We start from the raw sequence: 16,181 nt of genomic DNA, 5'->3' as shown, positions 1-16,181 counted from the left end.
CGATACTGGCTGCCCGGTATGACTGGCTGCCATGGGTGGAGCAACTAGAGAACCTCTCGAGGCTTCTAGAGCACGTAACTGGTTGCAAACGAAATTCTGGCTGCTGAATTCACATTGGTTCACTATATGAACGAAAACGTCTTTATTTAGAAAATATGCCTACTATATGCCGCAGAAAATTGGAGGGAGACTTGCGGCCGCAGGACTAAACTCGGGTGCCATTCTCCCAGTGCGGCCGATTCCTGGGGTCTACTGCCGACGAAGGGAAGGCGCCCTCTGCGAGCCGGTGCCCGTCCCTAGCCTGTGACGCGCCGCCGAAGCACTTGGGTGGCTTAGAGCGCGGAAGATGCCCGGCGGAGTGTGCAGGCGCTGAGCGGATGGCCACAGCCCCGGACTTGGGGACGGGGCTGCGCACACAGGCGTCCTCTTCCACGTCACTCTGCTCCGGAGCTTCGTCCGCCGACGACCCTGCGCAACAAATGCCATTCAGTGTATTTGATAGGGGTAAAACTCGTCACGAATTTGACGAGCTCCGAATGAAACAAGTTTTACTTCTTCAGCTCCACCCTACCCTCTGAGCAGGACACAGATGCGACTTTTCGGCCCTGCCTTTCTAGCAGTTGTCTCTTGTTTGTTTAGGTGGCTTCTTAATGGTTTTATTTTTGTTTTTTCCTTTTTGTTGTTTTTTCCGGTTCTGACTGCTTTTGCTTCCCATGTTTGACTCTGCTGTTGCTACGATTGTCATTTGTTTCTAACTTTTATTTTTGGTATTTGATTTCTGGCTGCTTCTACTTCTCATGTATGACTCTGCTTTTGCTAAGAGATGGCCTCCTCTTATGTCTTTGATCAGAATCTGTTAGTTTATCTGCAGGGGTTGTTAGTGGTTTCTTGACTTTTTTTCTGACGTTGCTGCTTTTTTTCCAAGTGTTGTTTTCCACGTGTTCATTTCATCATGCACCACCTTGCCCCTTAGGCCATCCTTTTGAGGACACATCTGAAGCCCGTTCGAACCTTTCTTCAGTGCCCTTAATGCTACCAGCGAAATAGAAAAGGTGATGGCAGCCATTCAAAGCAAACCATGTGTGTGCATGCTTGCAAACTGAAACATGACCCCTTATGTATGCACTGCACCAGCGCACGAGTCCTAAAATGAAAAAGTTATGAGCGAAATGCCGAGAGAGAGCAAGCATGGTCGGTGGAGACAATAAATTAAAGGCAATGGGCAGGGTATGGAAGACGGACAACTGATAAGCCAATCCGCCAGGAGATTAGCAAATCCGAGGGACAGAGTGGCTGCATCTGCTGCATGTAACAATGGTAGATGAATAAAAGCAGCATTTTCTACCATCTCCTCATGGTAGGCGAACTCAAATTTATAGGCGCTTTTGTCCAGCAGCGCAGTTAAGCTTGCTGATAACCTCCGATCTGTTGTGGAATTCATATTTACTGAATAATGGAAGTGATTGGGCAAGGTGGTTATTCATTCTGACCGTGAAAGCGCTCAAAAAGAACAGGACGACAGAATAAGAGAGACATACAAAGCGCTTACTTGCGACTGCTTTATTTCATGCGAAAAACCATTTTATCTTCTTGGTGACCACCTGCACGTGCTTGCAATACCATTACCAACGACTGATGACTGGCACATTTTATCAGGCAACCAACGTGCCCCGGTGTAAAATATGACATCTCCTTTTCAGACAACAAACAAAAGAGGGGAAAAGAGTCGAAAACAAAACTGGGGGTTGGGGGGGGGGGGGGGGGGGGCACTTGAGTATCCATTGTCTCAAGTGCAAGGACAAAAGCAAGAAAAGCAAGGAAGGCTGTCGCCCGGTTTTTCACAGATGTAAAATACTTTTTAAAAGGAAATGTGTCAAATAACGTGAGGGATTCTGGAAGCTTTTGAAGTAGCACCAGTGGGCGATAGTTCCGTAAGCTCTCCATCAATTTTCTTGTCTGAAAAAGGGATGTCATATCTTACATCGCGCACGTGGGTTGCCTGAAAAAATGTGCCAGTCATCACTCGTTGGTAGTGGTCTCGCTCAGTTCGAAGCTTCATAGGTTTGTGTTCCTATTTCCGGCGTTTCGTACGGAATTTCGCGTCCATCATTGCGTGGCTGACGAGGCTACTTGGCGGAAACAATGACATACCTGGCTGGTCGGCCGAGTGGGACAAAGCGTTCACTGTACAACGCGGAAAAGAATTTTTTGGAGCGTTTCTGATGGTTTGTAGCGCAGGGTTTGATTTGCCTCCTTATCCTCTCTTTCCCCTCTTTGTAGGCACGTGTGCACACTGCCTATAAAGCGGCACTGAATCTAATAAACACCAGTTGATAGTTTGCGCTCTTTCAGTCTCTCTCGTGTGTTTTCCTGTGTGTGTCTTTTGTGCGCAATTCGTACCTACAACAGTATGCACCAACTCGCCCAACAAGTTCTTCTTAACTACGAAACAGCAAGCCGAGCTAAAAGGCAACGACTGTACGGTCCCGGAAGCTTGTGTCGGCGCAGTGAAGTCGACCAAAGCAAGGGGAAAGAGCACGTTTCCACGCAGACAGAAGAATGCTTATCGTCAAATGAGCTGAAGCTTCTGCGCCGGTCAGTTTCATCCGAGAAGGAGCTGCCCAGCGCGGCAAGAAAGGCGCAGATTCTGCCGAAAGTTCGGACACTTCGAAAAAGCGTGCCGAAAAAAGGAGCAGGCAGACGGGAATCTCGACGGCATTGCCGAGCCTGATAAGAAATGTCTTGGCACGGTCGAGCAATCTCAGAACAGAGCGTCTGCGCACTTCGCCAAAGTGCTGATAAACGGCCACGAGATTGGCACGAAAGTAGATACTGGAGCAGACGTGACTGTCGTGGGTGGAAAATTTCCTTTCCTTCCACGTTCCCTGGACCAAGCAGGCGATCTGATCGGGCCGAGCAATGCAAGCATCCGTACAATCGGAAAATTTGACGCTGAACTAGTTTGGAAAGAAAACCGTTCGCAGTATACTATTTACGTCGTGCACAACTTGCGCACGCCCTTGTTGGGATTGCCAGCTATCAAAGCCCTAGGAATTGTACACTTTCTAGATGAATTGCTGACTGCTGACGACATAGTAAGCAGGTACCCTAAGATATTGCAAGGAACAGGGTCCATATCTGGGGAGCATACGATACGCCTTGTGCCGGATGCAATCCCGTACGCTGCGTCTACGCCTCGGCGGATTCCTATACCCATGAGAGAAAGGGTCCAAGAAGACCTGGACAGGCTAGAACGAGAAGGAATGATAAAAAAGGTGGAAGAGCCGACGGAATGGTGCGCGCCTATTGTCCCCGTAACGAAGACGTGTGGAGCAGTAAGAATCTGCGTTGACTTAACACAACTGAACCAGTTTGTAAGACAGGAGCGTCATCAGCTACCAACGGTGGAGCAAGTCATGGGGAGCTTTCACGAAGCTAAAGTCTTCTCTAAACTGGACGCGAATTCCGGATTCTACCAAATACGGCTTTCAAAAGAGTGCCAAAAGTTGACAACCTTCATTACGTTGTATGGTCGGTACTGCTACTGCACGTTACCGTTCGGGATCACATCCGCACCAGAAATTTTCCAAAGAAAGTTCTCGCAAGTCCTAGAAGGCCTAGAAGGTGTGCTGAACTATATGGATGACATTTTGGTGTACGGAGAGAACGAAGTGGAACACGACAGCCGCCTTCGTGAAATTCTTGATCGGCTACAACAGACTGGCGTGACCATCAACAAAGAAAAATGTTTGTTTCTCTGTCAAGCAGGTAGCATTTCTTGGCATGATCTTCAATGGCAGCGGTGTGCGCCCAGATCCTGAAAAAGTTAGGGTCATGAAGGAGTTGCCCCGACCTCAAAACGTCGCTGAAGTTCGTTCCTTGCTAGGCATAATGAACCACCTAGTAAGGTTCCTTCCTGACGCTGCGTCCATGTCGGCGCCTCTACGCAGCCTTCTCAGCAAAGACAGCAATTGGTTATGGGAAACCCAACAAGAGGAAGCCTTTGAAAAGATCAAGACTATTCTCAGCTCGAGCAGGTGTCTTGCAAGGTACAACCCCGGGTACCCGACAATTGTGTCGGCAGACGCGTCATCGCAAGGACTTGATGCAGTTCTACTCCAAGCTCAGCCCTCAGGCGAAAGACGTCCTGTAGCATATGCCTCTAGATCGCTCACGAAAACTGAGCAGAGGTATTCACAGATTGAGAAGGAAGCGTTGGCTTTGACTTGGGCAGCGGAGCGCTTCGACGAATTCCTGAGAGGTCTCACGTTTATGTTTGAGACAGATCGCAAGCCTCTTCTTCCACTGCTAGGCCCTGATCCACTTTACTCTCTTCCTCCTAGGATTCAGAGGTTCAATGTGCGTCTGTCTCATGAGATACTCGTTCACACTTACACACGTCCCAGGCAAAAGCATCGCTACGGCGGACACTTCCTCGCGCCGGAGGGATGAACACGGGACTAGCCATCGGAGAACTGTCCGAAGCTGACGTCTCAGCATACGTGGACGGAGTTGTCCGATATGCGTTCTCGGATAACATGCCAGACCGCATACGCTCAGAACAGGCAAAGGATCTAGAGTGCGCCTCTTTGTTCGAAGCGTGCATGCAAGGTTGGCCTGAAAAGGGCAGGTTACCACAAGTTCTAAAACACTTTCGGGCATATCGCGGCAACATCAAGGTGTGCAAGAAGCTACTTCTGAAGGACTCCATACTAGTAATTCCACGAGCGCTGCGGAAATAAATGCTGCAACAAGTCCAGGAGGGACATCAGCGCGTCTTCCGCTGTCGCGCAAATGCTAAAGGATCGGTCTGGTGGCCGGGCATAAGCCAGGAAATCGCAAGAACCGTAGCCAGCTGCCCAACCTGTGCGCAAGAGCGCACCCAATTTTTTGAACCGATAATCCGATCTGAAACAACCGAGCTTCCATGGGAAAAAATCGGAGTGGATTTATTCGAGATTAAAGGAGCTGTCTATCTCGCTGTTTTCGATTATCACTCCAGGTATCCTGAGCTGGCCCTCCTGAATCGAGGAACATCGTCAGAGGTGGTCATCCAGCACCTGAAAAGCATCTTTGCCAGGCACGGGATCCCGAAAACGGTGATATCGGACAATGGTCTACAGTTCATCTCATCTGCTTTCATTGACTTTGCAAGATTCTACGGGTTCAAGCATGTTACGACGAGCCCTCTTTACCCGCAGGCTAACGGTGGAGCTGAGCGCATGGTAGGGACTCTCAAAAGGCTGCTAAAAAAGCGCAAGAACCCTACCTTGCCTTGCTGAACTATAGAAATACCCCGGGGCCAACCGGCTATAGTCCAGAGCAACTGCTAATGAGTCGTCGCTGGCGCTCAAGAGTGCCATGCATGCCATCCGCACTAAAGCCTCGAGTAGTCGGTTCTTCTTGGAAGAAGCAAGACGAAAAGAGCCGACAGAAACAAAAGCTGTATTTTGACAGACGGCATGCTGCTAGACCTCTTCCCAGTTTGTCTGCAGGTAACCAGGTGTGGCTGCACGACAGGTGCGCCCGAGGCAAAGTCCTTCGTCCGTCTTCGACACCGAGGTCCTACTGGGTCCAGACTGAAGGGGGAGCCATACGCCGAAACAGACGTCATCTGGCGCTTCTCCCGGACGAAAAAACCACCCCCGCACAAGTCGACCAGGGTCAACAAAGCAGGCAGCTTACAGAAACAAGCACCGACGGCGTGGGGACACGAACTGCTTCTGATTCGATCGTGCCGGAGCAGTCATCCAATAACACCCAAGTGAACGTACCTGAAAATGCAAAGAACGACGCGATATGGGCGCATCGTCCGAACACAGAAAAGACTCGGTATCAATGACTGAATGCTGAAGTGTATTTTTTGTTTCTTTGTGGACACACACAGTGCTTTTAAAACCGGGGAAGATGTGACAGTCATCCTGATAAGCACTGTGCGCGCGGCAGTCCCACCGATACACCGCTGAGATATGCGCTATGCCTTCCTTTCCCTCACCCAGTTCTCACATAAGTTATGTGACCGTTCTGGCTGTATATATTTCACGACGGAACATTAAAAGGGGTCATTTCTAGGTCACCATCCCGAGCTTCTGTGTGACTAGTCTGATACTAACCACCGACGCTGCCTACTCCTCGGCGACGGATCCCGTACTTTCGTCTCTCACCATCGCTGATATGCCTGCGGAGCAACGGAGAGACCCGTGGCTTGCGTCCGTCATAGACGCCGTGTCTTGATCACAAAACCTTGCGCCTTCTTGAACTTTACGGCGTCAAGCTCCGCACTTTTCCCTCCGGGACGACCTTCTATACCGCTGCAACTACATGCCTGAAGGTCGGCGGTGGCTTTTCGCGATGCCCCGCCATTTACGATCTGAAATTTGCGCCTCTTACAACGCTGACCCTCAGTGTGCGCACACTTGCGTGCTGAAGACATTAAAAGGATTGGTTTGGCTTGGTTTGGTTTGGTTTATAGGGGTTTGGCGTCCCAAAGCAACTCAGGCTATGAGGGACGCCGTAGTGAAGGGCTCCGGAAATTTCGACCACCTGGGGTTCTTTAACGTGCACTGACATCGCACAGTAGACAGGCCTCTAGAATTTCTCCTTCATCGAAATTCAGCCGCCGCGGCCGGGATCGAACCCGCGTCTTTCGGGTCAGCAGGCCGAGCGCCGTAACCACTGAGCCACCGCGGGAAAGATTTCACAGTGTTATTATTGACCTTGCATGTAAGCCTATGTTCGAAAATACGACCCTTCTTGCATCCCCTGTCAGCGCCGGAAAACATCCTTTCCCCGTGTGACCGGCCCCTTACAACCACTACCTTGCTCGGCAGGTCCTTTCGATTGCGTTGCGGTCGACCTTTACGGCCCGCTTCCCTGTGCGGTCTCTGGGAACCGTTGAATTATCGTCGGAGTCGACCACCTCACCCGGTATGCCGAGATAGCCGCCCTTCTTGCTGCTACTAGCCGCGAAGTTGCTATGTTCCTGCTCCATTAGAGTTGATGAGGTCATACCACCAGGATAAAAAATGCAAAGAAGAGATAGGGCTTCCTGCGGTGGGGGAGTAGCGATCATTATCAAAAACAGTATCCATATTTTTGAAATCGACCAGTTAGAATACTATGAAAATTTCTTCAATAAAACGGAGAGTTGAGCTAGTTGGTACATGTTTCTTGGAAAAAACAGCGCTAAACGAAAGGACAACGAAAAAGAGTACAACAGGACCGGCGCTGACTATCAACTGAAGGCTTTATTAGGAACAACTCGCAATATATACTCCAATGACAACCAAGAACGCATGGCAACACCAAAAGCTAAAATGATACATCAATCACCTGGATCAAAATACTTCAGTTCACAGTCATGAACTGTTACAGAGGGGATGCTCACGCACGAGTCACTGTTTATTTTTTTTGAATATGAAAGGCTTCACTGATTTCCCGTGTTAGTTTATCTTTGTGTTTGTACAGAATCTTAGTTTCATTAAAAATGGGGGTGCATGATTTTTCAGAAGAATCAGGTTGGTTATTCTGGGAACAGTTCCTATAATGCAAGGCCAAGTTTGACGACGGAGCCCCCCTTAATAAAGTGTTGTGGTCTCTTAAGCGGGTGTTCAAGCACCTTCCTGTTTGGCCTATATAGGTCTTCCCGCACGTGAACGGCACTTGATACACAACCCCTTCAGCACAAGGGACAAACCTCAGGTCATGCTTAATCTGGCAACCTTTTTTTGTTTTTCTTCGTTTCTTTTCCTCTTCCCTGGCCCTTCTATCTACAATGGCGCACAATTTGCCGAGCTTGTTTGGTGCCGAAAAAAGAACAACAATGCCATATCTGCTGCCTGCTTGCTTCAAACGGTGTGACATTTGGTGAATGTACGGTAGAACAACGAATTTCTTTTTTTCTTTTTTGACAGTTCCTGTGGTTCATGCCTTTTGACCCTTTTAATTATCTTACTGCAAGCAAGTAATAAAACATCATCTGGAAAGCCCGCACTTCATAGCCTCTGAACCTGCTGATTAAAACTTGTACTGATGGCATGCACGCATGATTTGGTTATGGCAGCACCTAAGCAAGAAACTGCTATGCCACATTTAACAACCTTGGAATGCGCTGAACGAAAACTGAGCAAAGGCTTCTCTGATCTCTGAAGGAAGGACCAGCACACGTGATCTTGCTTCATTGTCAATCTTATAACTAAAAACTGCAGCTCGTTGTTGTGAGGTTTTTCAAAGGTGAAAGTTAGTCCGTGCCCACTTGCGTCGAAAATCTTTAACACCTCATCGACCTGCCTATTGAAGTTATGATGTTCGACAAAAACAAGATAATCATCCACATATCTAAAGATGCGTTTTATACTGACGCCCAACTTACTTTTAATAGCCTGATCTACATAACTGAGAAAGATGTTACTTAGTACAGGAGCCACTTTTTAACCAATACAGACCCCCTGTTTTTGAGTGTACAACTTTCCTTCCCATTCAATAAATGTGGACTTAAGATAAAAAGACAAAAGCTCCAAAAAGGCACCCACAGAGATCCCGCATTTCTAAATGAAATCACTTTCATCATTATCGTCTATTATACACTTGCTAACATATTTTAGGAGGCTATTGTGCGGAAGTGAATAAAATAAGTCCTGAAGATCTATGCTGAACATACTGAACATACTGCACATGTATGCACCAACTCGCCCAAGACGAAGTGTTAATACTGCACAAACCCGGATTATGACACTTCATATAGTCAACAACAGCCAGGGAATTAGACACAAGAAACGGATCAACAATTGTTAGTGAACTAAGGTTTTTCTGTAAGAAACTTGACACCTCATATTGCCATGTTGCTAGCTCTGTAACAATACAGCGGAATGGAACATCGGGCTTGTGCGTTTTTGCTGAAAAAAATATATCCAGACAATCTTGGCATTGTTCACGTTGAGCGCGACATCTCCGACAACAAATTAATATGCTTTTGCTGGCATATCACTGGTGATAAAACTGATAAAACCGTTAGAGACTTTAGTAGTACTGATGATGTCGCGATTCTTATTTGGAATGTCACCTTAGCTCTGTTACCAGTGATGTTGAGGGTCAAGTTTTTGAGGGTCAGGTTGAGGGTTAAGTTTAATGCAGTTAAGTTTTGTATTGACAAATTTGTTCCGCTCAAGAAAATCTTTACACGCAGTGAAAATTCTTGGATTAATCGAGAGATAATTCAGGCTAAAAGCAAACTGAAAGGACTTAGGAAACAGCACAGGACAGGAACTCCACTGTTTTGATTATTTAAAAAGCAAGCTGGCAGAGAAAGAAAGAGAAGCCAGAAATAACTTTTCCAAAAACAAGCCTGAACAGTTCATGAGGTCAGACCCAATAAAGTTCTAGCGCCATTTGAGTCCTTCCAGGCACGAAATCTTGAAGATAAACATTGACTGTGTGACTATAACATACGCTAGTGTGATCGCAACGCATTTTAACAATTACTTCCGAGCGTACGTCTTCATGAAGCTAGATGAAGTTAATCCTCAAAGTGTTTGTAGTAACGACTATTCTTCTGTTTGTAGCAACGAAATGATAATTAGTCGCGAAGGAGTTTTACCAATGTTACTTAAACTTAAAACAAAAATGTCTTCCGGAATCGATGGTGTTCCGAATTCATTTCCTAAACGGTACGCGGAACAATTATCTCAATACTTGACTGATATGTTTAATTTGACTTTGACCACAGCTGTTATACCATCTGAATGGCGTAAGGCTCGAGTTGTCCCTACTCTTAAGAAAGGTGACTGCAAACTAGTTGCCAATTATCGCCCTGTGTTTTTGACGAACAATGCTGTAAGTTGTTAGGGCATGCTATTTTTTGTTATAGTGTAAAAGTTTTAGAAGACAGCTTACCAACATGGTTTTAGGAGAGAAATGTCAACTGTTACCCTAATTTATCTGTAGTGCATGAATTTTCAAGAGTGCTGGATGCTTCAGGACAAACAGACGTCTTATTTTTTTACTTCAGTAAGGCTTTTGACAAGGTGCCTCACGGAAAATTATTGTTTAAACTAGAATCGATTGGTCATTCCTCCTTTATAATTCAATGGGTGCGCGCCTATCTTAAAGATAGGCAGCCATTCGTATCAATCCAGAACTCTTGGCTTTTTGGCAGCAGCGGCGGCAGCAGCCAAGTCGACGAACTGTGAACGCTGTTCTACTGCATTTTTGCAGGGCCGACAGATGTGTACATCGATGATCGTTTGATCAGCTACCGCACTACGATTCAAGAGAAGAAAGTGGGCAAATCTTGACGATACCGGCCGACACCCTGCCTGCAGCTGCGCAACATCCCTCGGAGCATCGTGACGTCAACGTGACCAAGCATGTCGCTGCCAAGCGTATAAGAAGGACGGAACCACCCTCGGCTGAGCTTTTTGGCAGCAGCGGCGGCAGCAGCCAAGTCGACCAACTGTGAACGCTGTTCTACTGCATTTTTGCAGGTTGGTCGAAAATTCCTCTGTATTATTCTTACCTTTCTTCGTTACCCTTGCTGCTGCTACTGCTGCTGCTGGTGCTGCCAATCTGTCGTTGCAATTTGATCTGTTTCTCTTGTAGTTCGCGGCTAAATACGCGTGTGTGAAATTGTGCTTGTATGCTGCCATGCCTGCGGAGGTGTGTTCGGCCTGTAATGACGATTGCCCAGATGACGAGGGCTTTCCATGTGTGGATTGCACTTACATGTATCACTTCGGAAAGTGCTCAGGAGTTGCTGAATCAACGTTCAGGTCAAAGGGTGAAGCATGGCGTAAGGCGTGGCACTGTCCAACATGTCGGCATGCAGGCGCAAGGGGCAGCCAAAGTGGCAGGTCGAACACGGAGCAGGAAACTGATTATGCCAGCTTGTGCATGAGCATAAATGACAAACTGGAACAGCTTATGACATTGAAGTGCACGGTGGAGAACATTGAGGAGTCCATGCAAACAATGCCAGATCCGTATGACACAATTCTTCAGCACATCACCCGCCAAGATAAGGACATAGCCGAAGATAAGGACATAGACGCTATAGAAAGCAGGGAACCCTTGCTTGACTCTGAACAGATAATGAAGGATATTAATGACCTTGAGTGGCAGAGCAGGAAATTAAACCTCGAATTCCATGGAATTTCAGAAAGTGAAAATGAAGTGTCGAAGGTTAACGCTGTTACGAGCAAGGTGAGCCTGCCCGCGCTGACTGTGAGCGATGTGGCCGCTGTGCATCGATTGCCAGCAGCTAAAGATAAGGTCCCAGCGATTCTTGTCCGGTTTTCAAGACAATCACACAAAGATCTGTTCTTGAGCAAGAGGGCAGAACTGAACCAAATGAAAACAAACTGCTTTATGCTCGAGAACTTGACAAAAAGGAACAAGGAGTTGCTTAGGGACGCAAAAAACTGGGCTAAAAACAACACCTTCAAGTACGTTTGGCACAGAAATGGGAAAATTTTTGTCAGAGCGAGACGGGGCGAATGCAATTCATGTTGCGTGTGCAGCAGATTTGGATAAAGCTGTTTAGCTTTATTACGCGTTCCTTTTTCGTTAGTCTTTTTTCAGTTTCAGTTTTGTCAGTGACAGCGTCAAAGTACAATTCCTTCATTGCACATGGCGTTGGACACTTCTGGTTGTTTAATGCCAAGTGAATTTCTGATTACAGCGAAACAAAACTGCGCGAAGAAGACGGGACAAAAGAAAGGCACGAATACACACACACAAAGCGCAGACTTCCGTGCCTTTCGTGCCTTTCTTTTGTCCCGTCTTCTTCGCGCAGTTTTGTTTCGCTCTAACCATGAACCGACTAGCCCAACATCATGTCTTACTTCGATGAATTTCTGAATGTTTGCGGATCTCAGAACCCGCAATCATTTAGTGTATTTCATTTAAATGCTCGTTCAGCGGTGGCTAAGACAGCCGATCTCGAGTTCCTTTTTACACAGTTAGGCTTTGATTTTGATACGGTCATGCTGACCGAAACTTGGTATACTGAACATAACCATGTATTCAAGCTTCCTTTGTACGACTCACACTTTATCAATCGCACGAACAGTCGCGGTGGTGGCGTACTATTGATGGTAAAAAAACATTTTCAATCTGAAGTGTTGCATGAATTTTCTTTTGTCCACCCTGATTATGAAGTCCTGTCTCTTGTTGTCGAAAGGAAGGTTGTGGCAGTTATCTATCGTCCCCCAAGCGGAAACTTAAAATCCTTTTTTGTTTTTCTCGACTCTTTCTTATCTTTTATAAGCGAAAACAAATACGATGTCATTTTAGGTGGTGATTTCAATATCAACTTCCTTGTAGACAACCCCACGAAAATTGAATTTGAAAATCTATTGAATTCCTTCGCTCTTCAGAACGCGATTTCCAATCCTACACGTGTTACACTGCAGTCTGAATCACTAATTGACCTATTTATAACCAATACGCATATGCCTGTCCTGAACGCCGGTGTAATAAATACAGATATCAGTGACCACCGCGCCACTTTTATGTGCATTCCGAAAAGTAAATTTCCTAATAGAAAAGTGACAACTAAATTATTTCGGGATATTTTGACAAAAAAACTGAACACTTTCAAAGAGGAAGTTAATAGGCATGATTGGAGCGACGTTCTCAATCAAACAGCTGCCGAAAGGGCTTATGCTTTGTTTTTAACGGCCTTTTTACGTATATACAACAAGTGTTTTCCTTATAAACATGCAGAGAAACGTAAGAACATTAGGAAGCCATGGATTACACCTGAATTACTGAAGAAAATTCGTAAAAAAGAAAAGCTTTACAAAAAGTTTGAAAGAACACGAGACCCTGACATATTTAAAGCGTTTAAAGTGTTTCGAAATAAACTGACGACGGAAATACGCAGAGCGCGCGATCAATATTTTTGTGACAAGTTTTCCTCTATGAATAAGTCAGATGAATTATGGAGGAAACTGAATGCACTTCTGGGCAGGTCTTCAGGTTCAAGCCCAATAACAACAATTCAGAATGGGGGTAAGGAATTGACAGGCATTGATTTAGCTAATGCATTTAACAGCCACTTTACAGATATAACTAGTAATTTTGTCGAATCAAATACTCTTGATACTCGAAACGAGAAATCTATGTTCTTAACGCCAATATCAGAGTCAGAGGTGATATCGGTTTTCATGGGCTTAAATAGCAGTAAAAGTGCTCACGCAGACGACATTGTAATAAAACCAGTAAAGTATGTGATAGAAGACATAGCAGGGTGCTTAACTCAAATATATAACCTTTGCTTATCTCAAGGACTATTTCCGAAGCAAATGCAGCTTGCCAAAGTGAGTGTACTGCACAAGAAAGGAAGTAAGAATGAATTTACAAACTTTAGACCCGTGTCAATACCAGTTTTTTCTAAAGGATTTCAAAAAATGATTCTCTCTAGAATAACAACTTTTAGTGAACAATGCAATATCCTTCACGACGCGCAATACGGCTTCAGAAAACACAGATCAACAGGAATGGCACTGCTGGAGCAAAAGGAATTTGTTCTAGAATCTCTCGAAAACAAAGAAGTAGCCCTTGGGGTATATGTCGATTTCACAAAAGCTTTTGATTACTTAAATCACTCTATCCTACTGAAAAAACTTGAAATGTACGGCTTCCGTGGAACTGTGCTATCGCTTTTGACATCCTACCTAAATGATCAAAACCAGTACGTATATTTTAATGGCTACTCGTCCCATGTATTGCCCATTTCTGCAGGTGTGCCTCAGGGGAGTATTCTTGGCCCGTTTCTTTTTAATTTGTACCTAAATGACATTGTAAGCATCGATCCCACGGTGAAATTTGTCATTTACGCGGATGATGTGACACTGTTGCTCACTGCAGCTAGCGCAGATGAGGTCATCACTAGAGCGAACAAAACTCTTGAGAAATTAGACATATGGGCCCAACTAAACAAATTAAAAATAAACGTTAGTAAAACGAAGGCTGTCCTATACCGTGCGAAAAACAAAATTATTAGCATTGACAGAGACATTAAGTTGAACAACTTAATGTCTCTGTACAACTTAAGTATTTTAAACACATTTAAAATACTTAGAGTATATTTCACCGAAAATATGACGTGGGACAATCACGTGAGCCACGTCATCTCAAAACTGTCTTGCATCGTTGGAGTAACGTACGCAAACAGATATACTCTACCTCCAAAAGTTAAACTTTTATTGTACAATGCACTATTCCACTCACACATAAACTATTGCCAACTAGTCTGGGGGAATACAACCAAAGGAAATTTGCAAAAAATCCTGACATTCCAGAAAAAAATGTTAAGAAACATTGAAAACGTCCCCAGAAGTCACCGTTCCCACCTTTTGTTCTCGAAATATTGTATAATGAAAATAGACAGCCTATACTCGCACGGCTTGTGTTCACGTTATAGGATTGAAATAAAAAACAACACTCACTGTCTATTACGGTTGGCATCTCTTTGTAAAAGGACACTAGCTTATGAATATAGAAGCACACAGCCTTGGTTAGTAAAAACGTGCAGGACAGAATATGGACGACAAATGATAAACAGAATGCTACCACACTTGTTAAATATCTGTTACAGAAACGGTATCACTCCCGAGTTAACCTCAAAAAGAGAACTGAAATTACTGTTCACAGACAACAATCCGTTCATGTGATGGTGTATTTCTCGCATTCTGCATATGTACGCTGTACCCTTCCTTGAGCGACGCTTTTCTGTTCATGCGCATTGTTTTTCTTCGTCTCTTTCCTTTACTTATGTAACGTTCTTGCTTTTTTGGGCTTTTTCCGGCATGTACTTTCGCTTAACACCGGTGTCTCATACAGTTCAATTAGAATTGTTTTGTTTATTTTCCTTGTACAAGCCGATCTGACTTTGTAAACAAAACATTTCTGTATTTTGATTTGTGCTGTTCTTATGCCGCTATGCCATTATTTTTTTTTATTTTTTTTCTTCGCCTCTCTTCTTTTGTTTCTTGAATTTTTTGTACTCTGGGGAGCTGGGAACTAGTCAAGCTGAATTTTCAGCTTTTTTTCCCGCACTCCCTCACTTCATGAGTGAAATAAAGAATTTATTATTATTATTATAGATATGCTGCATGTGACTTCAGGAGTTCCTCAAGGCAGTGTCTTGGGGCAACTGTTATTTTTAACCTATTTGAACGACCTAGTGAATATTGTTGAAAAGGATGTAACGGTGCAGCTGTTTGCCGGTCATTGTGTTATTTTCAAAGAGATAGTAAGTGATTCGGACCACTTGTCACTACAAAAAACTGTAGTAGCAATTGCAGACTGGTGTGAGTGCTGGGGCATGGATATCAACCCAGATAAAACCGTATTATTAAGAATCACAAGGAAAAAGTGCCCAGGTTGCATAGTTATATACTTCACAACTATGCCATTTTAGAAGTAGAGAGCTATAAATACCTCGGAGTAACCCTCACAAGGAAACTTACTTGGCCCTGTCATATAGCTGATATCTTTTTGATCAGCAGTAAAGAAGTTATGGTTTATTAAAAGAAACTCAGAAACTCTCCCGTCAGTACCAGAATCACTGAATACAAGGCTTGTGTGAGGTCCCGACTTGAATATGCGGCAGCAGTGTGGGACCCGCATAACAAAAAAGACATTGCTCAACTGGAGCGTGTTCAGCGAAAAGCAGTTCCTTTTATTTAAGGCAAATATAGGAGGACAGACTCTCAAACTGCATTAATTTGGAAGAGTAATTTACAGCCCTTGGCAATAAGAAGAAAAGTTACCCGTCTAGTACTGCTTCATAATTACATGTCTGGAATCTGAAGGCAGATCTTCCTGATTGTGTGAAGCTGGCGAGCACTAGGAGTACACGACATGTACAGGCACGGAAAAAAGTAAACGGAGCGCGCAACTGTCTTCGAATATTTTTCACGTGTCACTTAATTGAAATTTCCAGCAGTGGTGCGCGCATGCTGGTGCAGGAGGTTGGTGGGCTTTCTTGTAGACAAACAACGCTTCTCATTACCAATGGAGTAAGCGTGATTGCACTTCGAACGAAATAGCGTGCTTATTAAGCGTAGAAAGTTGGGCAAGTTGGTTGGTAGTACTATTGTGAGACATTCCACCGGCTAAAAAGACAGGGACGAAGGTAGACGAGACGTTCGTCCTGTCTCGTCTGCCTCGTCTGCCGT

At 44.9% G+C, this 16,181-nt stretch overlaps 1 protein-coding gene and 1 pseudogene across 1 annotated transcript in view; one reads left to right on the top strand and one right to left on the bottom strand.

The window, feature by feature from the left end:
• Positions 1-205: 205 nt before the first annotated feature.
• Positions 206-16,181, bottom strand: part of LOC149326628 (bestrophin-4-like) — a 291,138-nt gene continuing 275,162 nt past the window's right edge. Inside the window, exon 16 of the mRNA XM_089562633.1 lies at positions 206-468. Within this exon, the coding sequence (XP_089418759.1) occupies positions 206-468 (263 nt within the window). The remainder of the gene's footprint in view (positions 469-16,181) is intronic.
• On the top strand, positions 2,143-3,073 carry LOC149326630 (uncharacterized; annotated as a pseudogene).

Source organism: Amblyomma mixtum, chromosome 10 (assembly GCF_055824585.1).
Source record: "Amblyomma mixtum isolate Tamu chromosome 10, ASM5582458v1, whole genome shotgun sequence".
NCBI lineage: Eukaryota > Metazoa > Arthropoda > Arachnida > Ixodida > Ixodidae > Amblyomma > Amblyomma mixtum.
This window is presented reverse-complemented; position numbering and strand designations above follow the sequence as displayed.